Consider the following 22,165-nt stretch of genomic DNA (forward strand, 5'->3'; position numbering starts at 1 on the left):
CATCTGTTGTTGCAGGGCTGGGTACTTGAGCACTGAAGTTGGGGCTATTTCTTCCTCAGGATGATCAAACAATACAGTATTTTGGAAGCCAATGACAAGCCACATTCAAGAACCCAGTGACATAACTCAGCACAGATCACTGAACAGGAAGAGTCAGAGTGTCTGAGGGCCTCAACGTTAGTAACATGCTCTTAAAATGGGATGGCAATTCGCACATCCTATCCGCAATACAGCATTGAACACTCCCCTCTCCAGCATCTTCTCACCTGTCTCGCTGTCCTTGCTTCCCTCCGGGGAGGTAAAGGGCCCCATAACTAAAGGAGACATGGGATTGGCAGGAGGGCATGTTATGTCTGTGCCATCGCTAGAGGACCCACTCTGGCGCATCTTGACAGAGTCTGGCGGCTCTGGACTAACTGAAGAGACTGTGGATAAGTGCTTTGGATGGCGCTGCTTCTGCATTTCCATGGCCCTGCCAACTGAACAGAGACAGACAAGACAGATTGCCGGAGGCCTTCCTGCCTCCAGAAATCCTCAGCGAGATTTCAATGAATAATTTCATTAGCTTGCTTTGTTTTTTAAAATCACATCTCAAACCAAATGAGTCTCCAGTTAATGAATGCTACTCAAGCTCTGATACGAGGATGTTGTTCAGAGGGTTTCTTTAGCTGACATCTGAAGTACTCTGTGTACTGTGGAGGTCGCCTAAACAGATTTTAAGTCTCACTGGGACACAGGGTGACGATGGGTACAGAGACCATCTGATTTTCAGACAGACCATTAGGAAGCAGAACGCACATTCCATAGTCCAACATACTTGCACTGCTGTCATGGCGACTCGGTCTCCTTGGGGGTCCCAGGATACTGGGGAAGCCTCTCCTCTTCACTTTTTCCTCCCCTTCTTTCTCTTTCTTTATACTTTGCTGAGGATAATACACAACCAAAGAAAAACCAGATGAGTAATTCATTTCTCCTGGAGTCAGTTATATAGATATATCTGCTACTACCTCAGAATCCTAGAAGTTCAAGATAGTAGACACCTATTCACACTAGTTGGTCTATCCCTATCCCTCTGTGTCAGCACAGGACAGTTCACAACAGCATTTAGATTTCAAAGGAGAGAGGAGCAGGTTCTAAGAGTCATTTCCTTACCCAGAGCTTTTACAGGACTCAAAATACAAGAGGGTGACCAGGAATCAGGCAGCCAAATGAGAGAGGAACAAAGCTAACATGTCAAAACATAGACTCTTAAATCCATCTTTAGACACCCGACACCCTACAGTGGGAGCTGGGGCTGCGCCACACTGCAGTCATCAGAAGCTGCAGGCACCCAGCACCGCTGACAGGTTTCAGAGTAGCAGCCATGTTAGTCTGTATTCGCAAAAAGAAAAGGAGGACTTGTGGCACCTTAGAGACTAACAAATTGATCTGAGCATAAGCTTTTGTGAGCTACAGCTCACTTCATCGGATGCATTCATGGAGTCCACTGAATGCATCCGATGAAGTGAGCTGTAGCTCACGAAAGCTTATGCTCAGATCAATTTGTTAGTCTCTAAGGTGCCACAAGTCATACTGGAGGCACTCACGTTTGAAAAGGTTGGCCACAGACTTTGCATGTGCTGCTATTACCTTTATCTTTGGCAGGAAACCAATACGTCCACGCTTCTGCTCCAAGCTCCGGGGCTCCTTGACTTTCACACCCAGATATTTCATGTAGGTGAGAATCACATACTGCATGGTTGAACTGCAAGACAAAACGAAAGAGAAAGAGGGAAACTGGTAAAAACTGAGTTTGGAAAGCCTCTTAATTAAGAACTTTGTGTACAGAGGTTAACTCCTGATTTTCATATTAAAATCCTTCTGTGGCATTGGGGCACCAATTCCTTTTGATGTGACTGAGTCACAAGAGACCAGAAAACATCTTGCCCATCATAGAACCTGTCCACTTGCAAGTGCAATATATAGTCCCTGATACCTGCTGACTGATACATCCTCTGCAGCTGTGGTTCTCAACCAAGGGTACCTGTGCCCCCGGGTGCACCTAGACATCTTCAGGGGGGTACATCAACTCATCTAAACGTTTACTTAGTTTTACTACAAACATAAAAAGCTCTAGCGAAGTCAGTACAAACTAAAATTTCATACAGACAATGACTTGTTTATACTGCTCTATATACGATACACCAAAATGTAAGTACAATATTTATATTCCAATTGATTTATTTTACAAATATATGATAAAAAGGAGAATGTAAGCCATTTTTCAGTAACAGTGTGCTGTGACACTTTTGTATTTTTAGGTCTGATTTTGAAAGCAAGTAGTTTTTAAATGAGGTGAAACTGGGAGGTAACGCAAAACAAATCAGACTCCTACAAGGTGTACGGTAGTCTGGAAAGATCGAGAACCACTGCTCTGCAACATCTAGGCAATTATTCGGAAAATGTTTTCAGAAGTTCTAGAACAGTAAACATACTATTAATGCCACAATGCAGCTAAGTGTCAGCTGCAGTAAAACTTGCCCCGATACAGTAGGGCTCCATCCAGACAGATCTCTGACAGAGAGCACTTCTAGAAAATGAAGTTTGCTGCTACAGCCAGCAGAGGGCTATCTTGTCCTGCTCAGCAAAAGTCAGACACGGAGTCAAGAGTCAGCACGTAGGTGAGGTGATCTTACTCCACATGCCAACTCCACAAAAATGGTACATTACCTCTTGTCCTCTTCCAGAGGCTGAGAAGTCATCCTGAAAGCGAGAGAGACAGGTTAAAGAACACAAACCAATCCCAACCAAACACTCTCACAGTCAAAATAATCCAGCACGACAGTACCTATTTGTATAGTGCCTCCTCCTTGAATCCTGACAAATCCCAGCCAAACTCCATAGGGAGAAGCCAGCAGCTTTCCCACCCCCACCCCCCTTTAAAATCAATTCTGAGGCTGCAAGTTTCTTTGAGCCAACTGAAAAAATTCTGGATCTGACACTTGAGATGCCAAGAACGGAAGCCCTGGAGCTGCTATTTAATAAGTATTCCAGGAATAAGCAATTCCACCACAGACTATCTGGGGATATTTGCTCTGGATTCATTTTCCAATGGCCTCGATTATACTGATGGGTAATCCAACAGCTGCCAGAAGCAAACTAGGGAGGAGGGGAAAGGTGTTGACCCTGAGCTGTTTTCAGTTCTTAACTCCTTTGCTCTGCTCTCATCAAGCCTTGAGTAGATAGAAGGCAGTCTGCATGTTACCCCCACATTCACACACACTGCTACTTACAACACCTCCTCGATTTTGGTAATTATCTGCTCTGCACACGCTCTCTCTCTCTCCAGCGTGATCCGGTCACGGACACGTTCTGCATCCAGCTTGGTCAGTTCATTTTCGGCCAGCGTCAATCCCATGCTACGCTTCTGTCTAAATAAGGAGAGAAAATAACCCCATGGAACAACATACCTGGGTGATGTGAGTAAGTGGCCTCCCAGCATTCAGAATGCTCAATGGTTCCTGTCCCACCTCTCCTACCAAAATGTTTTGTGGCCTTGGGAAAGTCACTTCACCTCTGTGCATCATTGGCCCACGCAGTAAAGCAGCCAATACCATTTCACAGAGCAAGGCAGTTTCACAAACTGCAAATACAGCTTCATGAAACTGCAGCCTCTTCTGAGGTCAAGGGAGGCAGCCAGATTGCTGTACAATAAGCTGTGCCCCATATAGGGAGAGGCAGAGACAGGCAATAATGGCCAAGGAAGAGAGGAAGTTGGCTCTGAGCACTGTGCACTCAGTGTCTGTGCCAATAAAGAGGGCATTTGAAGAGCCCAGGGCTGTCCTTCCAAGCAATCATAGATTACCACGGAATTGCTCTGACCACACACAGCAGAGGAACAAGTAAGCTCCAAAGTTCTAGAGTATCCCCACAGTGACTTGCTAACATGGAGGATTCATCTAGGCCAAAGATGAACTACTAAATCCTGGAAGTTTGAACTTCCCGCTATAGTAACAGAATATTAACTTGGGGCAGGGATGAAATTTAGTGCTCAGTACAAGCTGCAGGAAAAAAAAAAAAAAAAAAAAAAAAAAAAAAAAAAGAGTCTACATACCTGAAATCTTCCAGATGCCTCTGGACATCTGGATAGACTTTATCTTGCATAGTTTGGATATAATGGCGGTGCAATTCCTCAGGAATGAGTTCTGGCCTTCTTTTTTCTGCAGGTGAAGGGAGGAAGAAGAGGGTTTCACTTTAGAACACTATTAGAATAGTTACTCTGTATTAGGAGAAAGCCATTCAGAAACTCTTCAGTCTTTGTAGCAGTGACCTTTTACCTCCTGCTGTCTACCATGTGAAAGTGCATTAAAGCGCCAACAGTGTTAGCTATACCCAATATCACACTAAAGAAATACAAGATGTAGGTGCCCACGCCTCCCATCTAGTGTCCTATACAAGAGAGTGTATAGAATGTTCTTCCCAATCAAACATCAACACGACCACCTACCTGTCTCTCCAAGTTTGACACACATTGTACAAATAGCAAACACACCCGAAGAGACACCCACCGAGAGAGTTCTTTAAGAGATCCGTTAGGACGGTCTCAAACAGTAGGATCTATGCCAACGGACACTCCTTATAAAAAGGACCTTACCTAGATCTATACAAATTTCATCTGGAACAGGAACCTTCAGATTCTGAAAAAGAAAAGTAAATGTAAGAGTGAGACCATACATGACAGGCTCTTCTCCCCCCATAGGCTGATCACCTCTGAGCACTTGCAGGAGTCAAAGGCAATTCCCTCCACTCAGAAAATATAGATTCTAAGGCCATTGTGAACACCACGTCTGAACTCCTGTGTCACACAGGCCATAGAATTTCCCCAAAATAAATTCCCACAGCAGATATTTAGATAGCATTGCACCATGGAAATGGTTTCACCTTCCTCCAAGGCATGTGTACAGACCCCTGCTTCAGGCAGGGTATGAGATGAGCCTGTCCATGGGTCTTAACCATTATGGCCAAACAGAGGTTCCTCATCTTTGTAAAGAAATACACAAAATTCCCACATCAGCAACGGTCACTTCAATTTAAGCAGCAGAATCCAACTGTACTGCAATGGACGACTGCCCGGATTATCGCGGATGTCAAACTCATTCCATTTCCTATCAAAGAACATGCTGCTCGTGAATCAGGTGGTTTCCAGAGTCCTAAGGTTGTGGCCAGCTTTATTCTCTTACATTCAGTGCTGCGATTTTAACAAGGAACTACAGTAGTTATAGGAGACAGATGGAAGAAACACCTCTGCCTGTGTACAGCCTTGGGTTTCTTTTCTGTTTTTTTTGTTTGGCCGGGGGGGGGGGGAGGAGGAGGGGGGAGAGAAGAGATGGTTAGAAAACCAGGAGTAACTTTTTTTTAAAAATTATGTTTGAAAACTTTACTTCAGTTTTCAGATTTCTGAGCATTGGTGGCAACGCTATGACAGCACAGTCAATTCAGCCATTTAGTCATTTCCGTTTACTCAACTATAAATAATGATCACACATTTTACACATGGCAGAAGTAAATCTCAACCTGACAGACCACAAATGATAACCAATAGGGAAGCCATATATAATGTATAATGGCTGCGAGCAATAGATGAAACACTATGTAAACCTTCAGAAGTTTGAGGCACTGGAGAGAAGGCTGTATCAGCTTTAATCCACAGCAACACACAGCACATTTCTGTAGTGTTTTTCATTGTGAAGCTCCAGTTACACACACACACACACCCCCCCCACCAATGAAATGCAGCACCTCTAGGTTGGAAATCACCAAATAATTGGAGTGCAGAATACTTTACAATATCTACACAGAGTGGGGACCAAAGGGAGTTTTGGCCTACTCTTATGAAATGGCTCATGGGATCTTTCATGAAGAGACAGACAGTATTCTGGTATTTAAGACCCCCACAGGCAACAGCTTTTACCCCAGAAAACTAAAGGCTAGGTCTACCCCGCCTGGATACGAACAAAGGTTCCACAGTGCCTAGAGCATTTTAAGATCTCTCCAGCACATCAGGATGAGAAAGGTAAAAATCAGTTCCTTGCGTGCGATTGCAGGGGGAGAAAAAGGGCACACCTGTCTTGGAACCTACCGCAGCTCGGTCCAGGAAGAACTGGTTAAACTCTAGGAAGACACGACGAGTCTCTTTGGAGTTGGTCTGTTTGTACAAGTCCGTGTAAAGATAGCAGAGCTGGAGAAAAGAGAGAGAGTGAGAACTCTCCAGATTCTACCTGTGAATTTCCTCTCAAATGTTCAGAGGAGATAAGCCTCTCAAAACTCCAGTTACTGGCGAAAAACTTGCAACATGGCTGTGGTGAAGAGATGAATCAATACTTTTAGAGGCCATTTTATTTATTTGACATTTACTCAAAAGCCTGACGCACATTTGAGAGCTGCATTTTTCTCACTGCCAAAGCAGTGGTGACTCCAGACAACTCAGGCCAACCCCATATATCTGGCCCAGCAGAACCATTCCAGAGTGACATCTTACCAGCGTTGCCGGGTCAAACTGGGACACCACATGATGCAGGAACACAGCCAAGTGAGCCGGGCGAGATTTCAGCAGCTCTATGTTCTGGAAACAGCTGCATTGCCCATTGATCTGTAAAGACACAGACAGTCCACTTCAGCTACACACAAAGGCCTGTGAGAAACCTGGAAGGCTTCATCCCAGTTTAACGGTTTCTCCTTTCTTTGGTAAGCAACAGAGCAGAACCAGCCTAATTCCACGACTCATGGACTGCCATTCTAGCCCTTCAGGAAGAGCTCAGCATCAGCCCACTTCCTGGTCTTTTCCATACAGTTTAGTACTTTAACACACACTTTCACACAAGACATATAATGGAATAGAATCAAGAGCAAATTACTATTAAAACCCTTCAGTACAAAGGTATTAGAAAAGATTTCTGCTGTAGCAACACTGCAGCTTACAAAAAGCCAATTAAAGCTAGGCAATACAATGAAGCAGATTAATTTCTGGTGAGGTTGAAGTTATGGGGGAAAAAGACAGGGTAACAAAATCACAGACTATTTTAGCACAGACTCTGAAAGTGCCATTTCCCATTCGTTAGGGCCAACAGTGACAATGAATCCTTGCTTTTCTCTCTCTCTCTTTTAAGTTTACTAGACTAGCGCTGTCTGCTAACAATATGGCAGGACGTGGCCACAACTGAGGCATAAGGAAAGCGTTTAGATGTAGCTGTGCCCCATCCCAAAGAAATGGCTGACCGAAGAGTGAAACCCACCTGCTCCTGTTCAGCGTCAAAGTCGTCATCCTCTGCTCCGATGATCTGAGGTGCCAGGCGGGTGGAGGGACTCCCAATACTGGATTGAGAATCCTGGGGTGTTGAGAGAGGGAAAAAAAAAATGCAGTGAGCAATTAATGTCTCAGGGAAGGTTTCTCTTTGGCAACTGTCTATAAGGAGATGATGATATTTTCATTTTCAAGCAGTTACTCTTTTGGAACTCAATCTGGTCTTTAGCAGCTCCTTGTCCCATATTTCTCCCTCAGTGGGGATGTATTAGAGCTGGCTAATGGACAGACACCTTAGGTGTGACAGATAGTACAGTATCCTGCAATATCCTGGACAAACCTTACTGAATTAAGTTTAAATATTTTGGGAGTTCATTGTATTAAAAACGAAAAGGTTTATGTATAATTGAGTGGTTGTATGTAATTCCATGGTGGAGAGGGGACCATCGCTTTTCAGGATTTAAGAACAGTATGGGTGGTTAACCAAATTCACTCAGGTTGTAACACATCCAGAGAGCTGTCACCACTTGGAGAGAAGGTCACCTATACTAGTTCAAATTGGACTCTCCAGGGACCAACAGAGAAAAGGATTTTTGTACAAATAGTCTGAGTTTAAAATGACCCAGGCCTTCTTTCTGATGCAGCTAATGAACAGGACCTCTGGTCCAAGGAGGGCACCAATCCTAAGGGAAGGATTGGAAGGACTTTGGCACATGAATGAAGGGGCTTGTTCTGAGCTGAAGCTGTGATGAACTTGTGACCACAGAAAAACCCCAGTGTGGAGTCTGAAGGACATTTCACTGGTCAGAGCCCTTGGAATCAGGGGGAGATCACTGGGAAGCTGATTAGCATGTGGGTAGGTTCTTTTATTGTTTAGAATTTTTCTGTAATGCGTTTACCTTAAGAATAAAGATACCACTGAGCACTTTATAAGCAAGCACATTAACTGTGGCAATTACACAATTTACTGTCTGTGAGGAGAAAAGTAAAGCAGTCCAGCTTAGGCAGCCTGACTTTGCTGGGAGCTTAAAGTGTAAGCAGGGAGCTGTTCAGTCCGGTAATACCCCAGTCAGGAGGGAGAGAGTTGCAGGTCTCCCCCCACGCCCAAGAGAGCTGTCAGCCGAGGAGCCTGGAGCCTACATTGAGTGCCCTTGCTGGACCGCAAGGGGGAAATGCAGGTTCCTGAATTGTGACATGAGGATCTTCCCCCTCTTAAGATAAGAATGCTCACAAAAGCCACACTTAGCAGGTTTCAAACCCACAGTCTATGCAGACTGTTTTTGTACTCTCTGAATGTCACCCATCAAAGCGAGACTGCCTCCAACGAGGCACGCTGCGAGGTGGTATGCGCCTAGCAACTTCCTTCTGCAAATGGAGGTTTCGACTCGCAACAGTTCCTAAACTACGGTGGTTCACGTATCGCTATCTTAAGAAGCCTGTTGAGAGCTGAAGGAGCATCAAGCTGACATACTGCCAGGGGCGCATGCACCACAATTTGGGACCCAAGTGAGAACTAACGGGAGAGCGAGGCATACCCCTTCAGCATTCTTCCTCGGGAAAATTATTCATTCGCGTCACCAACAACTACTGCTGACCAACGTTTCTCTTTTCCCCATTCACAAGGACATCCCCGATGGTCCCAGTCACACACTGATTGAGTGTCCCAAGGCAAGAAAGCTTTCCTCCATTTAGGGTGGGGCTGAAGGAGTACAGACATAGGTGACAGCTCCTGCCACTTGAGAGACAGCTGTTTTACAGCAGATTATACACTTCTGATCCTTTAATGGACCCACTTTTAAGCTCCATAAACATTTATTTGGCCAATTAAAGTTTTCTGCACAATTCTTAATTGCATTTTATTTTCTAAGGCAAAAATTCAATTTATGTTCAATTTAGACAACAGGGGGCAAAAAAAAGAAAAAAGATTTTAATGGACTCAATACAGAAGCAGCAGCTACGGTCACACTTTGTGTTTTGGACTCACAGTATCTTGAATCTCACTCTTCTCTGGACTCTCCTCCAGGTAAATCCGTTCCTTCAGGCCACTCCGGGGACTCTGGGAAGTAAGGAAGGGCAATTTCTGGTGAGCGTCAGCAGACCCAGAAAAATAAGAACTGTAGAGTATGTTCTTGAGTAACAGACAAATTTCACATCGCTCACATTCAGTGGACTGCTAAATAACTTTTCTTGCCTATTTCTGGCAGCTAAACCCTAAATAGACACCGATATGCACACTATCTAAAACCAGTAACTTACTATGTTTCTAGGACACATGAAAGGAACTGAGTAAATTAAGCTAATATTGACAGAATTTCTTTCATTACAAAGGCTACTACCTCAAATGGTAATTTTGCCCTGCCCAGTCCCCTTAAAATGCAGGTCTCACTGATGTTATATTGCAGTAGTTTTCAGCCTTTTTTCATTGGCAGACCTCAAACATTTCAAATGGAGATGCGGACCCCTTTGGAAATCTTAGTCTGCATATCCTCAGGGGTCCGTGCATCACAGGTTGAAAACTACTATTATATTGCATAAAAACAAGAGGGAGTGAATGGACAATCTTGATCTTTTTTCTGGCCCCCGTTCCTTTAATTTCCAATTGCAGGTAGAAGCCCCGCCCGGCTAGACTCCTACATCATTGCTAATAATCAAGAAAAAAAAGGGAGAGGGGCCAGGTGAGATTTTTCAAGCATCAAACAATACGATTCCCACTCTTCCCTGACACCCACAAAATGAAAGGAAATCCATGCCACAGTTCCCTTAATGACGAAGGCCTTCCACCTAATAGGTGAAGATTTTGAAGCCTGTGAAAACAGAAGGCTATAATGGAAAGTCATTTGCTACCTTAACTATAATGGGTGTGACTACCGGTGGCAGTCATAAAAAAAAAAACAACACCACCAGAAAAAAAACAAACCAAAAAAACAGGCCCCCTTCAAAGCTTTTCATTTCTTGGGCTCAGCTCCCTTGTAAGGGTGGGAGAACCCCATGGCTCACCATTCCCCTCTATAAATCAATTTTCAACTCTGCAAAGATTGTCTGTTTCAGGAGCTTTTGTCCAGAGTTTTTAATCAAGTCTTCTTTCAACTTTACACTTCAGTGAGATTTTGTTAATATAAGCCTAAAACTGGAAACACAGACTACCCGATTATTTTGCATGGCAGTTTTCTCTCATGGATATCAAATTATTTACAAAACTATCAAAACCCCACACAACCCACTAGGACGTAGAAATCATCATACCCCCAATATGAAGATCAGGAAACTGACCCATAAGTTTTGTAACAGCCCCAGTCCCAATTCCCTGGTACTATCCAGGCAACACATTAATTAAGGGTTAGGTGCTAAAACACTATAGCAATGGGGTCTTATTAGTACCTAGATAGTTAGCAGACGGATTAATAAAAGAAAAGGCTCTAACTACTGGTTAATGACTGATGTGTATCGGGTAGGAGTGATGCTTTTCCTCACACTCATGGCAACTTGCCCTGTGAGGCTGAGTCATTCTAACCACAAATGGAACATTAACGTGTTCTTCCAGATACTGTAGTTTGTCTCTCATTTCTATAAGACACTGGCATTCATCTTTCTCAGCCTGGTAACAGGGAATGTGCCAGGAAAACCCAATCCTGAAAAACATGGTATTTTCCTTTCCCAGGGTCTCAGGGAAGACTGGCACTGCAAGCTTCCTCACAGCAGCGTCTTTGGTACATCCCTCAAAGCACTGCTCTAGTACTGTGCGTGTGCGAGAGAGAGAGAGAACATATGCATAACACACAGAGGACAAAGCTGTCAACCTAAAACCTATGTTGGGAAAAACAAACCCAAAGGGACAAAGGTGGAGCTTCTGAGCTACCCTATACTCACATCAGCAATGTCACTGTTTGGCCGGGAGCCATCACCACTGCTGTAGTCTATTTTGCTCAGCCCATCCCCACACTCTGCTTCTACTTCACTGATCTGCAGTGACTCCGTCACAGATCTGGAGGACAAAACTCCATCCTAAGAAAGAGAAAATATATTAAGAGACTGCCCAAAGCAGGGCAATGAGGTGAAAACCAGATGTTTAAGGAGTAGAACACTTATGATGACAAAGCCCTGGCTGGGATGATTTAGTTGGGGGTTGGTCTTGCTTTGAGCAGGGGGTTGGACTAGATGACCTCCTGAGGTCTCTTCCAACCCTAATCTTCTATGATTTTATGCCTCTATGATTAGCTCAAATTAGTTCAAAATTTTACCTCATCTGCTTGATCCGTAAAACTCCAGTTTAAAGTGGCGGGGGATGCTTTTTTAAGAAACATCAAGAGCAGAGAGTGTTCATGTACAGCCTTACAACATGCAAGGGGGAAAAATTGGCTTCTACTAGGCAACAGGCAATGGGGAAAAATCCCTTCAGTAAAGACACTATTTTAGAGCTTCAAGTAATTTATTCTTAACTGTAAGGATATAAGAACATAACATAACATAACAGCCATACTGGGTTAGACCAAAGGTCCACCGAGCCCAGTATCCTGTCTTTCAACTGTGGCCAACGCCAGGTGCCCCAGAGGGAAATGAACAGAGCAGATAATGATCAAGTGATCCATCCCCTGTCGCCCACTCCCAGCTTCTAGCAAACAGAGGCTAGTGACACCATCCCTGTCCATTCTGGTTAATAGCCATTGATGGACCTATTCTCCATGAACTTATCTAGTTCTTTTTTGAACCCTGTTATAGTCTATAGGATAAATTTTACAGATCTCATTTCACTTTTACTTAAGATACAGAAACAAATTAGAGATCAAATCACTAACATACAATTATATCTTATTGCTCTAAACACAGCCTCCTTCAATCTCCTAGGACTCAGAGGAGCTGTGCATTATAACTTTTGATTAAATACAGTAATATTCACCATATACAGAACCTGTAAGTTAACAACTTTGTGAGCCTAATTGCAAATTTAAAAAAGCAGTCACTTATGCCTGCATCTTGACAGCTACGGAAAGTAGGCAGTGGCAAGTCTGCTTGTGGAAATTGGCAAGAACATGGGAGGGAACACCCTGCTCCCACACACATACAGCTGTCCCTATAGCACATCCAGCTGGAGTTGACCGATAGGATTCTCAACACTCCCATTACCTGAGTAGAGCCTGTGGCTTTGGACAGCTGCTCTTGCAGCTGAGGGATGTGCTTCTTAGTTTCCTGTATCTCCTTAAGCAGTCGTGGGGTGGGTGTTCGGCTGTAATCTTCTTGCAAGGACTGAAAAGTTTAATGAGTATTTGGTGAGCTATCCTTGCAATACTGAGGCCTAGAGCTGCAGTCACTGACTCATCTTCACACCAGCGACATGTCTATGAAATACTAATTACAAATGCCATTAAATGGAATTATTTGTACACCCATTGCTGTTGCAACTGGGTGCTGCAGCACCTCTATTAATACAGAGCTCCTCCCTCTTCTCCCTGACCTAACTAAGAAAAAATTCCCAGTCATAGCCATATGCAGACAGACATATTCACATAGTTGCTCAACTAAAGAGATACCTCTGGCTATGGTAGAAGGTGTCAGCAAATTCGGAGCTTAATCCTGAGAAGTGCTGCGCACCCACAACTCCTGTTTTCTCCAACAGGACTCTCAGATGCTCGCATCTCTCAGGATTAGACCAGAGGGGATGGGATGCACATAGATGCCTCCCAAAGAGAAGACTTCCTCCACTCGTAAGCATTTAACTGTCAAGCATGAGCACCTTGACAGGTCTCCGCTGTTGCGCTGGGATAGAGGCACTCTCTTAGGCAGTCACGTTACAGACCACATGGAAATTGATCAAGACCGTACTAATGAAAGATTCAATAGCTGGTCTCTATTTTCTTCAACTCTTCCCTCTGCAACCCCAGCCCTCTTGTACCTGCAGCCGCTCCTGCTCTTTCTGCAGCATCTTTCTCAGAATCTCCACTTTCTGGTTGTGAACAATATTGTTCTCCTCCTGGGAAAAATGGAGAGAGGTTAATGAACTTGGAAAGGAAAATATGGAGATGCTCACCCACCCCCCATCTTAAATATAGGGTTTCTACAAACCCTTCCAAATTGGTTCATAAGTTTCCTCAGATCACTATCCTACAGTGACTGTGTACACCCACATCTCTATCTGAACATAGCTGCCACAACTCTCTCTTAAAAATGATTCACCCAAACCAGTTACTCATTTTCTCATCCCTAAATGCTTGTGTTTCTTGCAATTGGATGCTAATAAATGTTATGGAATGGCAGCCATGGCTAAAGCCAGCCATAGTGCAAACGTCCATCATGCAATTTTCTTAGCAAATCTCTAAGTGGTCGGCAGTGCCTCCCTGCTATTCCAGCCTTGCTCTCTCCACATAGACATGATGCTTAGCTGAATGGTAGTTTGGCCATTGGCAAGCGTCCACTATGAACACAAATTCCATCTGATCAAGAATGGAAAACAGGTCTCCCGAGACTGAACATTAGCATATTTTCCCATTTCACAACCAACCCTGCTCCCAAGGGCCCTTTGAATCTTACCTCCATCAGCACTGGGCTAGTAATCCTCTCTGTGTTTCCAGATGTGCCAGGCGAATGTGGAGATGTCATGATGGGAGACATATGCCCAAATACTGCTGGATCCACTTCAGAATCAGCTAATGGAATCTGGGACGACCCTGGTGGGCGCCCCTGCACAGTGAGAGCTACATAGGAACCCGCTGTGCAGAGAAAGAACAATTCGCATTTCACATACATTTACATTAGACTATTCATGGCCCTTTCTGTCCCCGAGACAAGTAGCAGACTACACTTCATCTGTTAATCTGTCGAATGGTGTTTACTCACACCAAAGAGCCTGAAAAAGCTGTTCGCTCCACTCCAGAGATTGCTTTTAAACTTCAGGTAGCCAAAATCTATCAACATCAGTTAAGCAGTGACAAAATACTTTTTTTAGTCTGCTAGACAAATCTGTGTTTAGGATACATGTCTGTAGTCACCAAAAGAATTAACATAGGCTACATTGGGAAGAACTAGTAACATCTGTTTCCTGCATGAAGGAACCAGCCCAAACTCCACTATCCCTTTATGACAATCTACAGGAGATACAGCTTGAATGACAACTATTAGTCACATACAAAGGCACTGACATTTGAAAGGCAAAACAAGGGGAGATGCAGGAGATGGGTTGTGGTGGGGGGTAATTTCAGCCATTGGACAATGGTAGAAAAGAGAGCAAAATTCTCTATCAGCTGACATATGATTAAACCTTTCCCCGCCCTTCAAAGAGATTTTGAACTCCACTTTACTGTTTCTACTTTGAACGTACCCAGCACTATCAGACAGGTGGAATAATGGTCAACAGCACAGCTAGACTCCACTATTAACTGCCTGACGGCTAAATTGGTAGTCTGACCTCTTAAACAGTCATCCCTTTAATGGTTTCAAGGAGTACACTGAAAATAAGCAATAGCCTGCATTAACTTACACTTTATCAGCTTCACCACATCCCCATGGTTTGAGTTTGTTACAAGAGTCCCATTCACCTGGGGGGGGAGAGAAGAGGAAGAGCATTAAACTCTTTGGTCTCTGACCTTGGAGAAACTGCTCTGTCGTGTCTCAAACACAAACTCGGAGAGAAGCAACTAGACCCATGTTTGCTCTCACTTTCTTCATGCCCTTTAATGTACTAACAGGCTACTCCCACCTTTGGATGTCACGCTACAGAGAAAATCTGATAAGCCCTCCTTCTCCCTGTAAACATGTTAAAAATGCAGTGTTGGTTTGAAAGGAGAAATACGATGCTTCCCCTATGCTGATGAATCTCTTACACAAGGAAGCAGAGCCCCAGTGCACTAGAGCAAATCTTGGTGAAGAAAATAGCAGGGAAGCAGAGTTTAAAAAAAAAAAAAAAAATCTAGCCTTGGCTCATTTAACTCACTAGTTAATTCACTGGGGTTGAAATTCCAGCTGGACCAGAGTCAGTGGGAGTTTTGCCATTGACTTCAATGGAGGTAGGATTTTTGCACTGGTTCCCTGGAGGATTTCACAGCCAAATACCTAGGTTTCTTACTTGTTTGTGACCAAAAGGAAGCCTGGATTTAGAATACAGGGGGGAAATCAAAAAGTGTGTTCCAATTTTACAGCTAAGTATCATTGGCTCTCCCTCTCCCACTCGCCACATTTACTGGCCTTTCTGTGTACGTGAAATCTGAACCATTTGAGGTACATAAGCTTGCAGGGGACATTCTGAAGTGAGACAGTAATCTCCATTAGAAAATCAGCATCTGCCAGACATAACACGATTACTGGTTAGTATCCAAATAGGATAATAGATTTCTCAGATCTAGAATATGGTAGTAACTGCTATTAACTTTTGACAAATGCAGATATTTTAATGGGGACTCCTGAACTGCACATTTCTCTAATGCACATGATCCATTTAACTGATTACACTAAGCACCCTTACCTTGATGATACGATCACCTGTCTGCACTCCAGCCCGCATAGCTGCTCCATCTAGAGAAGGAGAGAATTAGTTATTTACAATTATATCCAGTAATTTTCCATTTCAGTGACGAGAGAAACACCATCCTCTTTCTAACCCTGTACAAAAACCATTCTCCTCATACATGCCCTCACCCCCCCTCCACTCCCCCAGAACCCAGGTATCCACAGATTACAATCTCATGAGTCTCCAGATTCCAGGAGTTATGGTTTCACATTGCAGGTGACACATCATTATCACAATCCCACAACGTTATAAACACAGACCTCATTTATTTCCTGGCCTGCACAGGATATGAAACTGCTTCTGATTAGTTCAGACACTGGAGAGGGGAGGCCCCATGCAGTGCAGCAATGCAATGCTACCCTTGTCCTCATGCATCTGATCATCCATCTGTGATGACTACAGCTCCCTGCCCTGGAGGATTACTTTTAGAATCTTCTCCCTACCCCTCTCATGCTCCTCTGCCCTAGACAGAAGCCCTGTGGACTACTGTCTGCTAGCATATTTAGCAAGTTAGCTTACCTTCTTTGACTGACTGCACAAAGACTGGATTGTCTCCACTAACTGTCAGCCCAAATCCATTTTCATCCCGCTGGATAATAACACAACGCTGAACGAGACCTGCACAAGTAAGGTGGGGAAAAGGGGAGAAAAGAGAGAGGGGAAAAATACAAAAAAAAAGACAAGGTAGGCATCAGTCCACAAACTTATCCTGCTAGAACACCGCAAAACACTGAGTGAAAGCTGTGCTAGAAGAAACAAATAGGGCATCAGTCCAGAAACAAACAGATACGTATGTCAAGACAGGTCAAGCTCACTGAACTGGTTACACGACAGAGATCTATAGCAGAGATGCAGACAGCTCTGGCACATCAGACGAGACTGGAGGTAAAAGCAACCTTTAAGAAAAGCAACTATGAACACGAATCATTGTGCACAATCGTCCTCTTCCCACCCCAATGATTCCCTGTACACCACCTGTATCTGCCATAATTCTCTAGGCACCTGACAAACATAAAGAGTACCAAATAATATATTTACATATGACCAAATTAACACAGACACCCCCACAGATAGCTCAAACTAAAGTCAGCAGACTGTGCTGTAAACTTTTACAAATCAAAACAAGTCTTCATAGAAACATAGGGCAGGCAGGAACCTTCAAGGGGTCATCTAATCCCTCCCTCCATGCTAAGGCAGGAGCAAGTAAACCTAGAGCCGTGGTTTTCAACCTGGGGTCTGCAGACCCCTGTGTGTCTGCAGACTAGGTCTAAAATTTCCAAAGGGGTCTGCGCTTCCATTCAACATTTTTAGGGGGTCTGCAAATGAAAACAGGTTGAAAACCACTGACAAGTGTTTGTCCAACAAGTTCTAAAAAACCTGAAAATGATGAAGATTCCACAACTTCCCTTGGTAGCCTATTCCAGAATTTAACTATCCTTCTAATTATAATGTTTTTTCTAATGCCTAACCTAAACCTCCCTTGACGCAGACTAAGGCCATCACCTCTTGTCCTACCTTCTTCACTGGATGTAGAGAACAATTGGTCACCGTCCTCTTTGTATCAGCCCTTAACATTTTTGAAGACTTATCAGGTTCCCCCCTTCAGTCTTCCTTTCTCAAGACTCAACGGGCTCAGTTTTGTTTTGTTTCTAACTTTTCCTCACAGGTCTGGTTTTCTAAACCTTTTATCATTTTTGTTGCTCTCCTCTGGACTCTCTCCCATTTGTCCACATCTTTTCTAAAGCATGGCGCCTAGAACTGGACACAGTACTCCAGCTGAGGCCTCACCAGTGCCGAGCAGAGTGTGACAATTACCTCCCATGTCTTACATACAACAGGTCCCTTAATACACTCCAGAATATTGGCCCTTTTTGCTAATTGTTGACTCATTCAATTTGTGATCCACTATAACCCCCAGATCCTTTTCAGCAGTACTACCACTCACATAACCAGGTATTCCCCATTTTGTAGTTGTGCATTTGATTTTTCTCTCCGAAGGGAAGTACTTTGCACTTGTCTTTATTAAGTTACATCTTGCTGATTTCAGATCAATTCTCCAATTTGTCAAGGTCTTTTTGAATTTTAATCTTGTTCTCCAAAGTGCTTGTAACCCCATTTGCAAACCCCACTCCACTGTCTGAATAATTCATGAAAATACTGAATAGTACCAGACCCGACTCCTGCAGGACCCCACTAGATACACTCTACCAGTTTGACAGCAAAAGTATGGTCTTTCAACCAGTTGTGCATCCACTTTATAGTGATTTCATCTAGACCATATCTCCCTACTTTGCTTATGAGAAGGTGGGACTGTGTGAAAAGCCTTACTAAAAATCAAGATATATCATGTCTACTGCTTCCCCCCCATCCACTAGGCCAGCAACCCTGTCAAAGAAAGAATTAGGCTGGCTTGGCATGATTTGTTCTTGACAAATCCATGATGGCTACTCCTTATAACCTTATTATCCTCCATTTACAAACTGATTATTTAATAATTTGTTCCAGTATCTTTCCAGACATCAAAAGTTAGGCTGACCGTCTATAATTCTCCAGGTTCTCTTTGTTCCCCTTTTTAAATATAGGTACTATGTTTGCCATTCTCCAGTCCTTTGGGACCTCACACATCCTCCTTGAATTCTCAAAGATAATTACTAACCGTTCTGACGTTGCTTCACCTAGTTCCTTAGGTACTCTAGCATGAACTTCATCAGGTCATGCCCATTTAAATACATTTTAGTAATCTAAATATCCTTTATCCTGTTCTTTCCTTGTTTCATGCCTCTCTGCAAACCAACTACCCTACCTCTGGAGCTGAAGAATCCCATGGGGTTATTCAACAGGGCAGAGACAGGGCAATAGCAGTAAAGACACGAGCCATGTCTATTTTGGCCTGCCAGCACTCGGAAACTAGTAATATCCCATTTCCCATTGAGTGGCAGTGATCCCGTGATCAAAGCAAAGGGCCAAAAGCTAGGAAATTCTAATCTCTGCTCTTCCTTCAATTTGCTGCGAGACCTAGGGCAAGTCACCTACTTGTGGTGTGGCTTCATGTCTAAATCGGCAGAGTGGGGATATAAATACTGCTGCCGAGATTAATTTGTTTATGTTTGTACAGCATTTTTTTGGAGTTAAAGTGCTATGGATGTCTAGTGTTCTCTTGGAAATGGAATGAAGAAAAACCAGATACTTCTTTCACAGATGAGAGGGAAGCGGCCCATTCATTCCTAGTTTTCTCTGCTCTGAGTACCAATTCTTGCTAATTGTGGTGAGAGTCTCCAATAAGGACACCTGCCCACTGAGAACCCAAACTCATTTTATATACTCCACTGAACAACTTTAGATTACTAAAGAGATGAGCTTCATCCAATTTGTGAGCTTGCAGTCAAAGGTTCCATATCCCTCCCATAGCCAATCCTCTGAGCTATCCACCACCCTTATTAGTTAATATATAACTAATAAACAACAACCAGCAGCTCTTTGTATTAGACTACATAGTCTTTGTGGTGGAAAGTGTGTTTCCCTGAATGTTCGTACACTGAATAGCACAATAGGGCCCTACTCTGATGGGGGACTTTAGCACTTAGTGTCATACAAATAATCTTTAAAGCATTTTACACTCCACCAGTTAACAAAACAAGGGACCATCCTTATTTCCAAACATTCATTCTACTTGTTCATTTACGCAGCAACACCCGGCAAAACTCTTCTGCTACAGGGAGCCAGCGGGGGAGATGGGAGTTTCTTTTCCAGCATCATTCAGTGTCCTAAGGTTGTGGATATTTCTTGTGGGGAGGGAAGAAAGGAAGGAATAAATAGGGCGATGAAAATATTATCCCAGTAGGAATTTTGTTGGAAAGGATAAGTGGTAGTAGGGTGTAAAGGAAACCTTGGACCCGATCCTGGTCTCTCGCCACTTTTTACACCAGCGTAGCTATACTAACTTCACTGGGAGTTACTAATGTAAATGAGGAGTATAATCAGAACACACTCCGCCCTTGTCGTCTGCGGTGCCAGAACCACTGCAGCCTTCTACTCACACCACCATCTAGCAACAAATCTTTCCCTCCCACCCTAAAGCCAAAGCCCTTATGTTTTCCTCAGTGACAAGCAGCAAATTGATGGAATGGGACCAAGAGAGGGGGAATGAGAAGCAGGGCTAAAGAGAAGCACTGAGCTTTACACCCCACATTTACTTCCGTGAAAGAATATCCCTTTCTTTCCCTCACCTCCAATTTCTCTACATGACCAATCTTCTCTCAGCCTCACTTCACAAGAATGATGCCCCAGGGCAGGGTGTAGGAGAGGGAACCTGTGCTATTTCAAACAAACAGCTCTTTTTAAACTCTGCTGCCAGACCTTCAGGTTTTATGAAAACAGGTAGTCTTTCTACAAGTAAGAACCTTCCTAGTTTAAAGGCACAGCATAATCTTGCCAATGCATTGTCCCTTTATGTCCTGCATGGGTTGGCTTTTATTTCTAGAATCAATAATACTGGAGATGGTTCTACTGAGGAGTAGTCTCACCAACTAAACCTGGTGCCAAATGCAGAGTAATACATAAGGGAGCGTAATACGCTACCTGAAAGCTTCTTCTTGACTTGTAATTTACATCCCAAGATGGTCTTCTTTGGATTTTACAGATACAGAACAAGCCAGCAGATGAATGGCAGAGGAGTCTAATTAGGACCACAGCGGTCAGAATTTATTAATCACCATCTCCTCCCTACAACCATTCACAAAGAAAGATGCTCCTGATCCTTTCCCTAATCGTAAGTAGAGCTTGACATTAAACCGGAACTCGAGTCTTCGCTTTGAGTACTGGATATCCCACAGCTAGCTGACAAAGGTACCAATATCACATGTGCTGGAAACAAAAAACTGATCCCATGATCATTCTTTATGGGGTTTCTTGTATGTTCCTTTGAAAGACCTCATACTAGCCACTGTCAGAAAGGATCCTGGACTAGCCTGGTCTAACCCAGTTTATCAATTTCTATGCCTGTGCCAGGGAGGGGAACAAGAGCAAGACTCGACTGCATTGTTTCGCTCTGTCCTGGCAGCGAGAAAGAATGTAAAAGCTGGTCATTTGTTCACTTCTATTAATTAAAATACATTAAACTTAAACAGCTGAACTAGGGAGTTCTAAGAAAACATTGTTATTCTGTTCTTGACTCCTGCACCTCTGTTCTTATGAAACTGGGATCTCGTAACAATATGCGATCTTGCATTGGATACTTAATCCAGTGGCAGACAACTTTGATGATCTGGAGAACCGTGACTGACTGGAGTTATGAAAAACCACACTCAAGACGTGTTGCTGGTTGTTTTCAAGGAGCTTTGGCACTCTTGTGACTTAGTATCACAAATTCATGAAATATCATAATGGAAATGTTGCAATGAAATATCAGAGCAGCACACCTTGATTATGTGGAGTCTATAGATTCAGTGCGACACAGAAAGAGCAACAAGTTAATAATTAAGTGGCAGCCTTCAGTCATCTCTCCTGCCTTTATAGAATTCATTCCAATCCTTGATGTTTCTATTTCCTTAGTAGGAGTCTATGCTTGTAAAGGTGTCTTGAGACCTCTTGTGGGAGACCTCACTTTGCAGTCTCCATCTTTCCAGCCAAGGACCAGGTTGTACTGTAGATCAATAATTACATTTTATCACCAAGGGAACACCTTGCATCCCTCAACAACCGACCTTACTCCCACTCTAAGCCAGCAGGGGCAAGAAGTGAAAATTAGTCTGAGCTGGGGAATGAAGACGTGTCACCTTAACTGTGATTTCCGTATTTAATTTCATATTATGCAGTCCCCAGTGGGGACTTAAGTTCTAAAAGGACAAAATTAAGAAAAAATCCCTTCTCATATCCATTAGAGAGACTGGGGGGCGGGGGGGGGGGGGCGGGGGAGAGACAACAACAAAAAAAAAACCTATTGTGCTCTTGGCCTTAGGCCATATCATCTCAAGAAATTCATATTTTACTTACACAGGTTTGAGCTCGGCCCATATTAGAAATGGAGAGTACCAAGGAAAGCCTAGACACTAGCCATTCCATAGGTGGCACTTTTCCCTCTGATTCATTACCGAACCAATACCACAATGCTAGCAAGGGCTGTGATTCTGGAGGTGCGGTCTCCTGGACGACAGGAAGAGTCAAGGTCCTAGCTTTTCATGGTCACGGACATTTCATGGTACTTTTAAGGGTGTTTGACCTCTGACTGTTTAAACAATTACTTTCTGACTGAAGAGGTTATTCTTAATTTCCCCTCCTACACATTATTATACATGTGAAAGACTGCATGAACAGAACAGCTCTATTTCACCACCCAGGAACAGTCAGCAGTGAGTCTGATCCATTAGAGAAACTCTAAAGTGCTTTGGGATCTT

The 22,165-nt window shown here is 43.5% G+C and overlaps 1 protein-coding gene across 4 annotated transcripts in view; it reads right to left on the reverse strand.

Annotated features, from left to right (window-relative positions):
* The window catches only part of ARHGEF12 (Rho guanine nucleotide exchange factor 12), a 108,507-nt gene that overhangs the window by 38,755 nt on the left and 47,587 nt on the right, over window positions 1-22,165 (reverse strand). For all 4 annotated transcript variants that reach the window (XM_074936742.1, XM_074936740.1, XM_074936743.1 and 1 more), the window contains 18 exons: window positions 16,293-16,391; window positions 15,729-15,778; window positions 14,748-14,805; window positions 13,802-13,980; window positions 13,167-13,244; window positions 12,401-12,520; window positions 11,147-11,281; window positions 9,264-9,335; window positions 7,272-7,364; window positions 6,518-6,628; window positions 6,119-6,217; window positions 4,634-4,676; window positions 4,094-4,199; window positions 3,273-3,410; window positions 2,710-2,742; window positions 1,630-1,744; window positions 818-923; window positions 267-479 (listed from right to left, as the gene is read on the reverse strand). In XM_074936742.1, coding sequence (XP_074792843.1) covers window positions 267-479; window positions 818-923; window positions 1,630-1,744; window positions 2,710-2,742; window positions 3,273-3,410; window positions 4,094-4,199; window positions 4,634-4,676; window positions 6,119-6,217; window positions 6,518-6,628; window positions 7,272-7,364; window positions 9,264-9,335; window positions 11,147-11,281; window positions 12,401-12,520; window positions 13,167-13,244; window positions 13,802-13,980; window positions 14,748-14,805; window positions 15,729-15,778; window positions 16,293-16,391 — 1,848 coding nt within the window. The remainder of the gene's footprint in view (window positions 1-266; window positions 480-817; window positions 924-1,629; window positions 1,745-2,709; window positions 2,743-3,272; window positions 3,411-4,093; window positions 4,200-4,633; window positions 4,677-6,118; window positions 6,218-6,517; window positions 6,629-7,271; window positions 7,365-9,263; window positions 9,336-11,146; window positions 11,282-12,400; window positions 12,521-13,166; window positions 13,245-13,801; window positions 13,981-14,747; window positions 14,806-15,728; window positions 15,779-16,292; window positions 16,392-22,165) is intronic.

Source organism: Natator depressus, chromosome 22 (genome assembly GCF_965152275.1).
Source record: "Natator depressus isolate rNatDep1 chromosome 22, rNatDep2.hap1, whole genome shotgun sequence".
NCBI classification, from domain to species: domain Eukaryota; kingdom Metazoa; phylum Chordata; order Testudines; family Cheloniidae; genus Natator; species Natator depressus.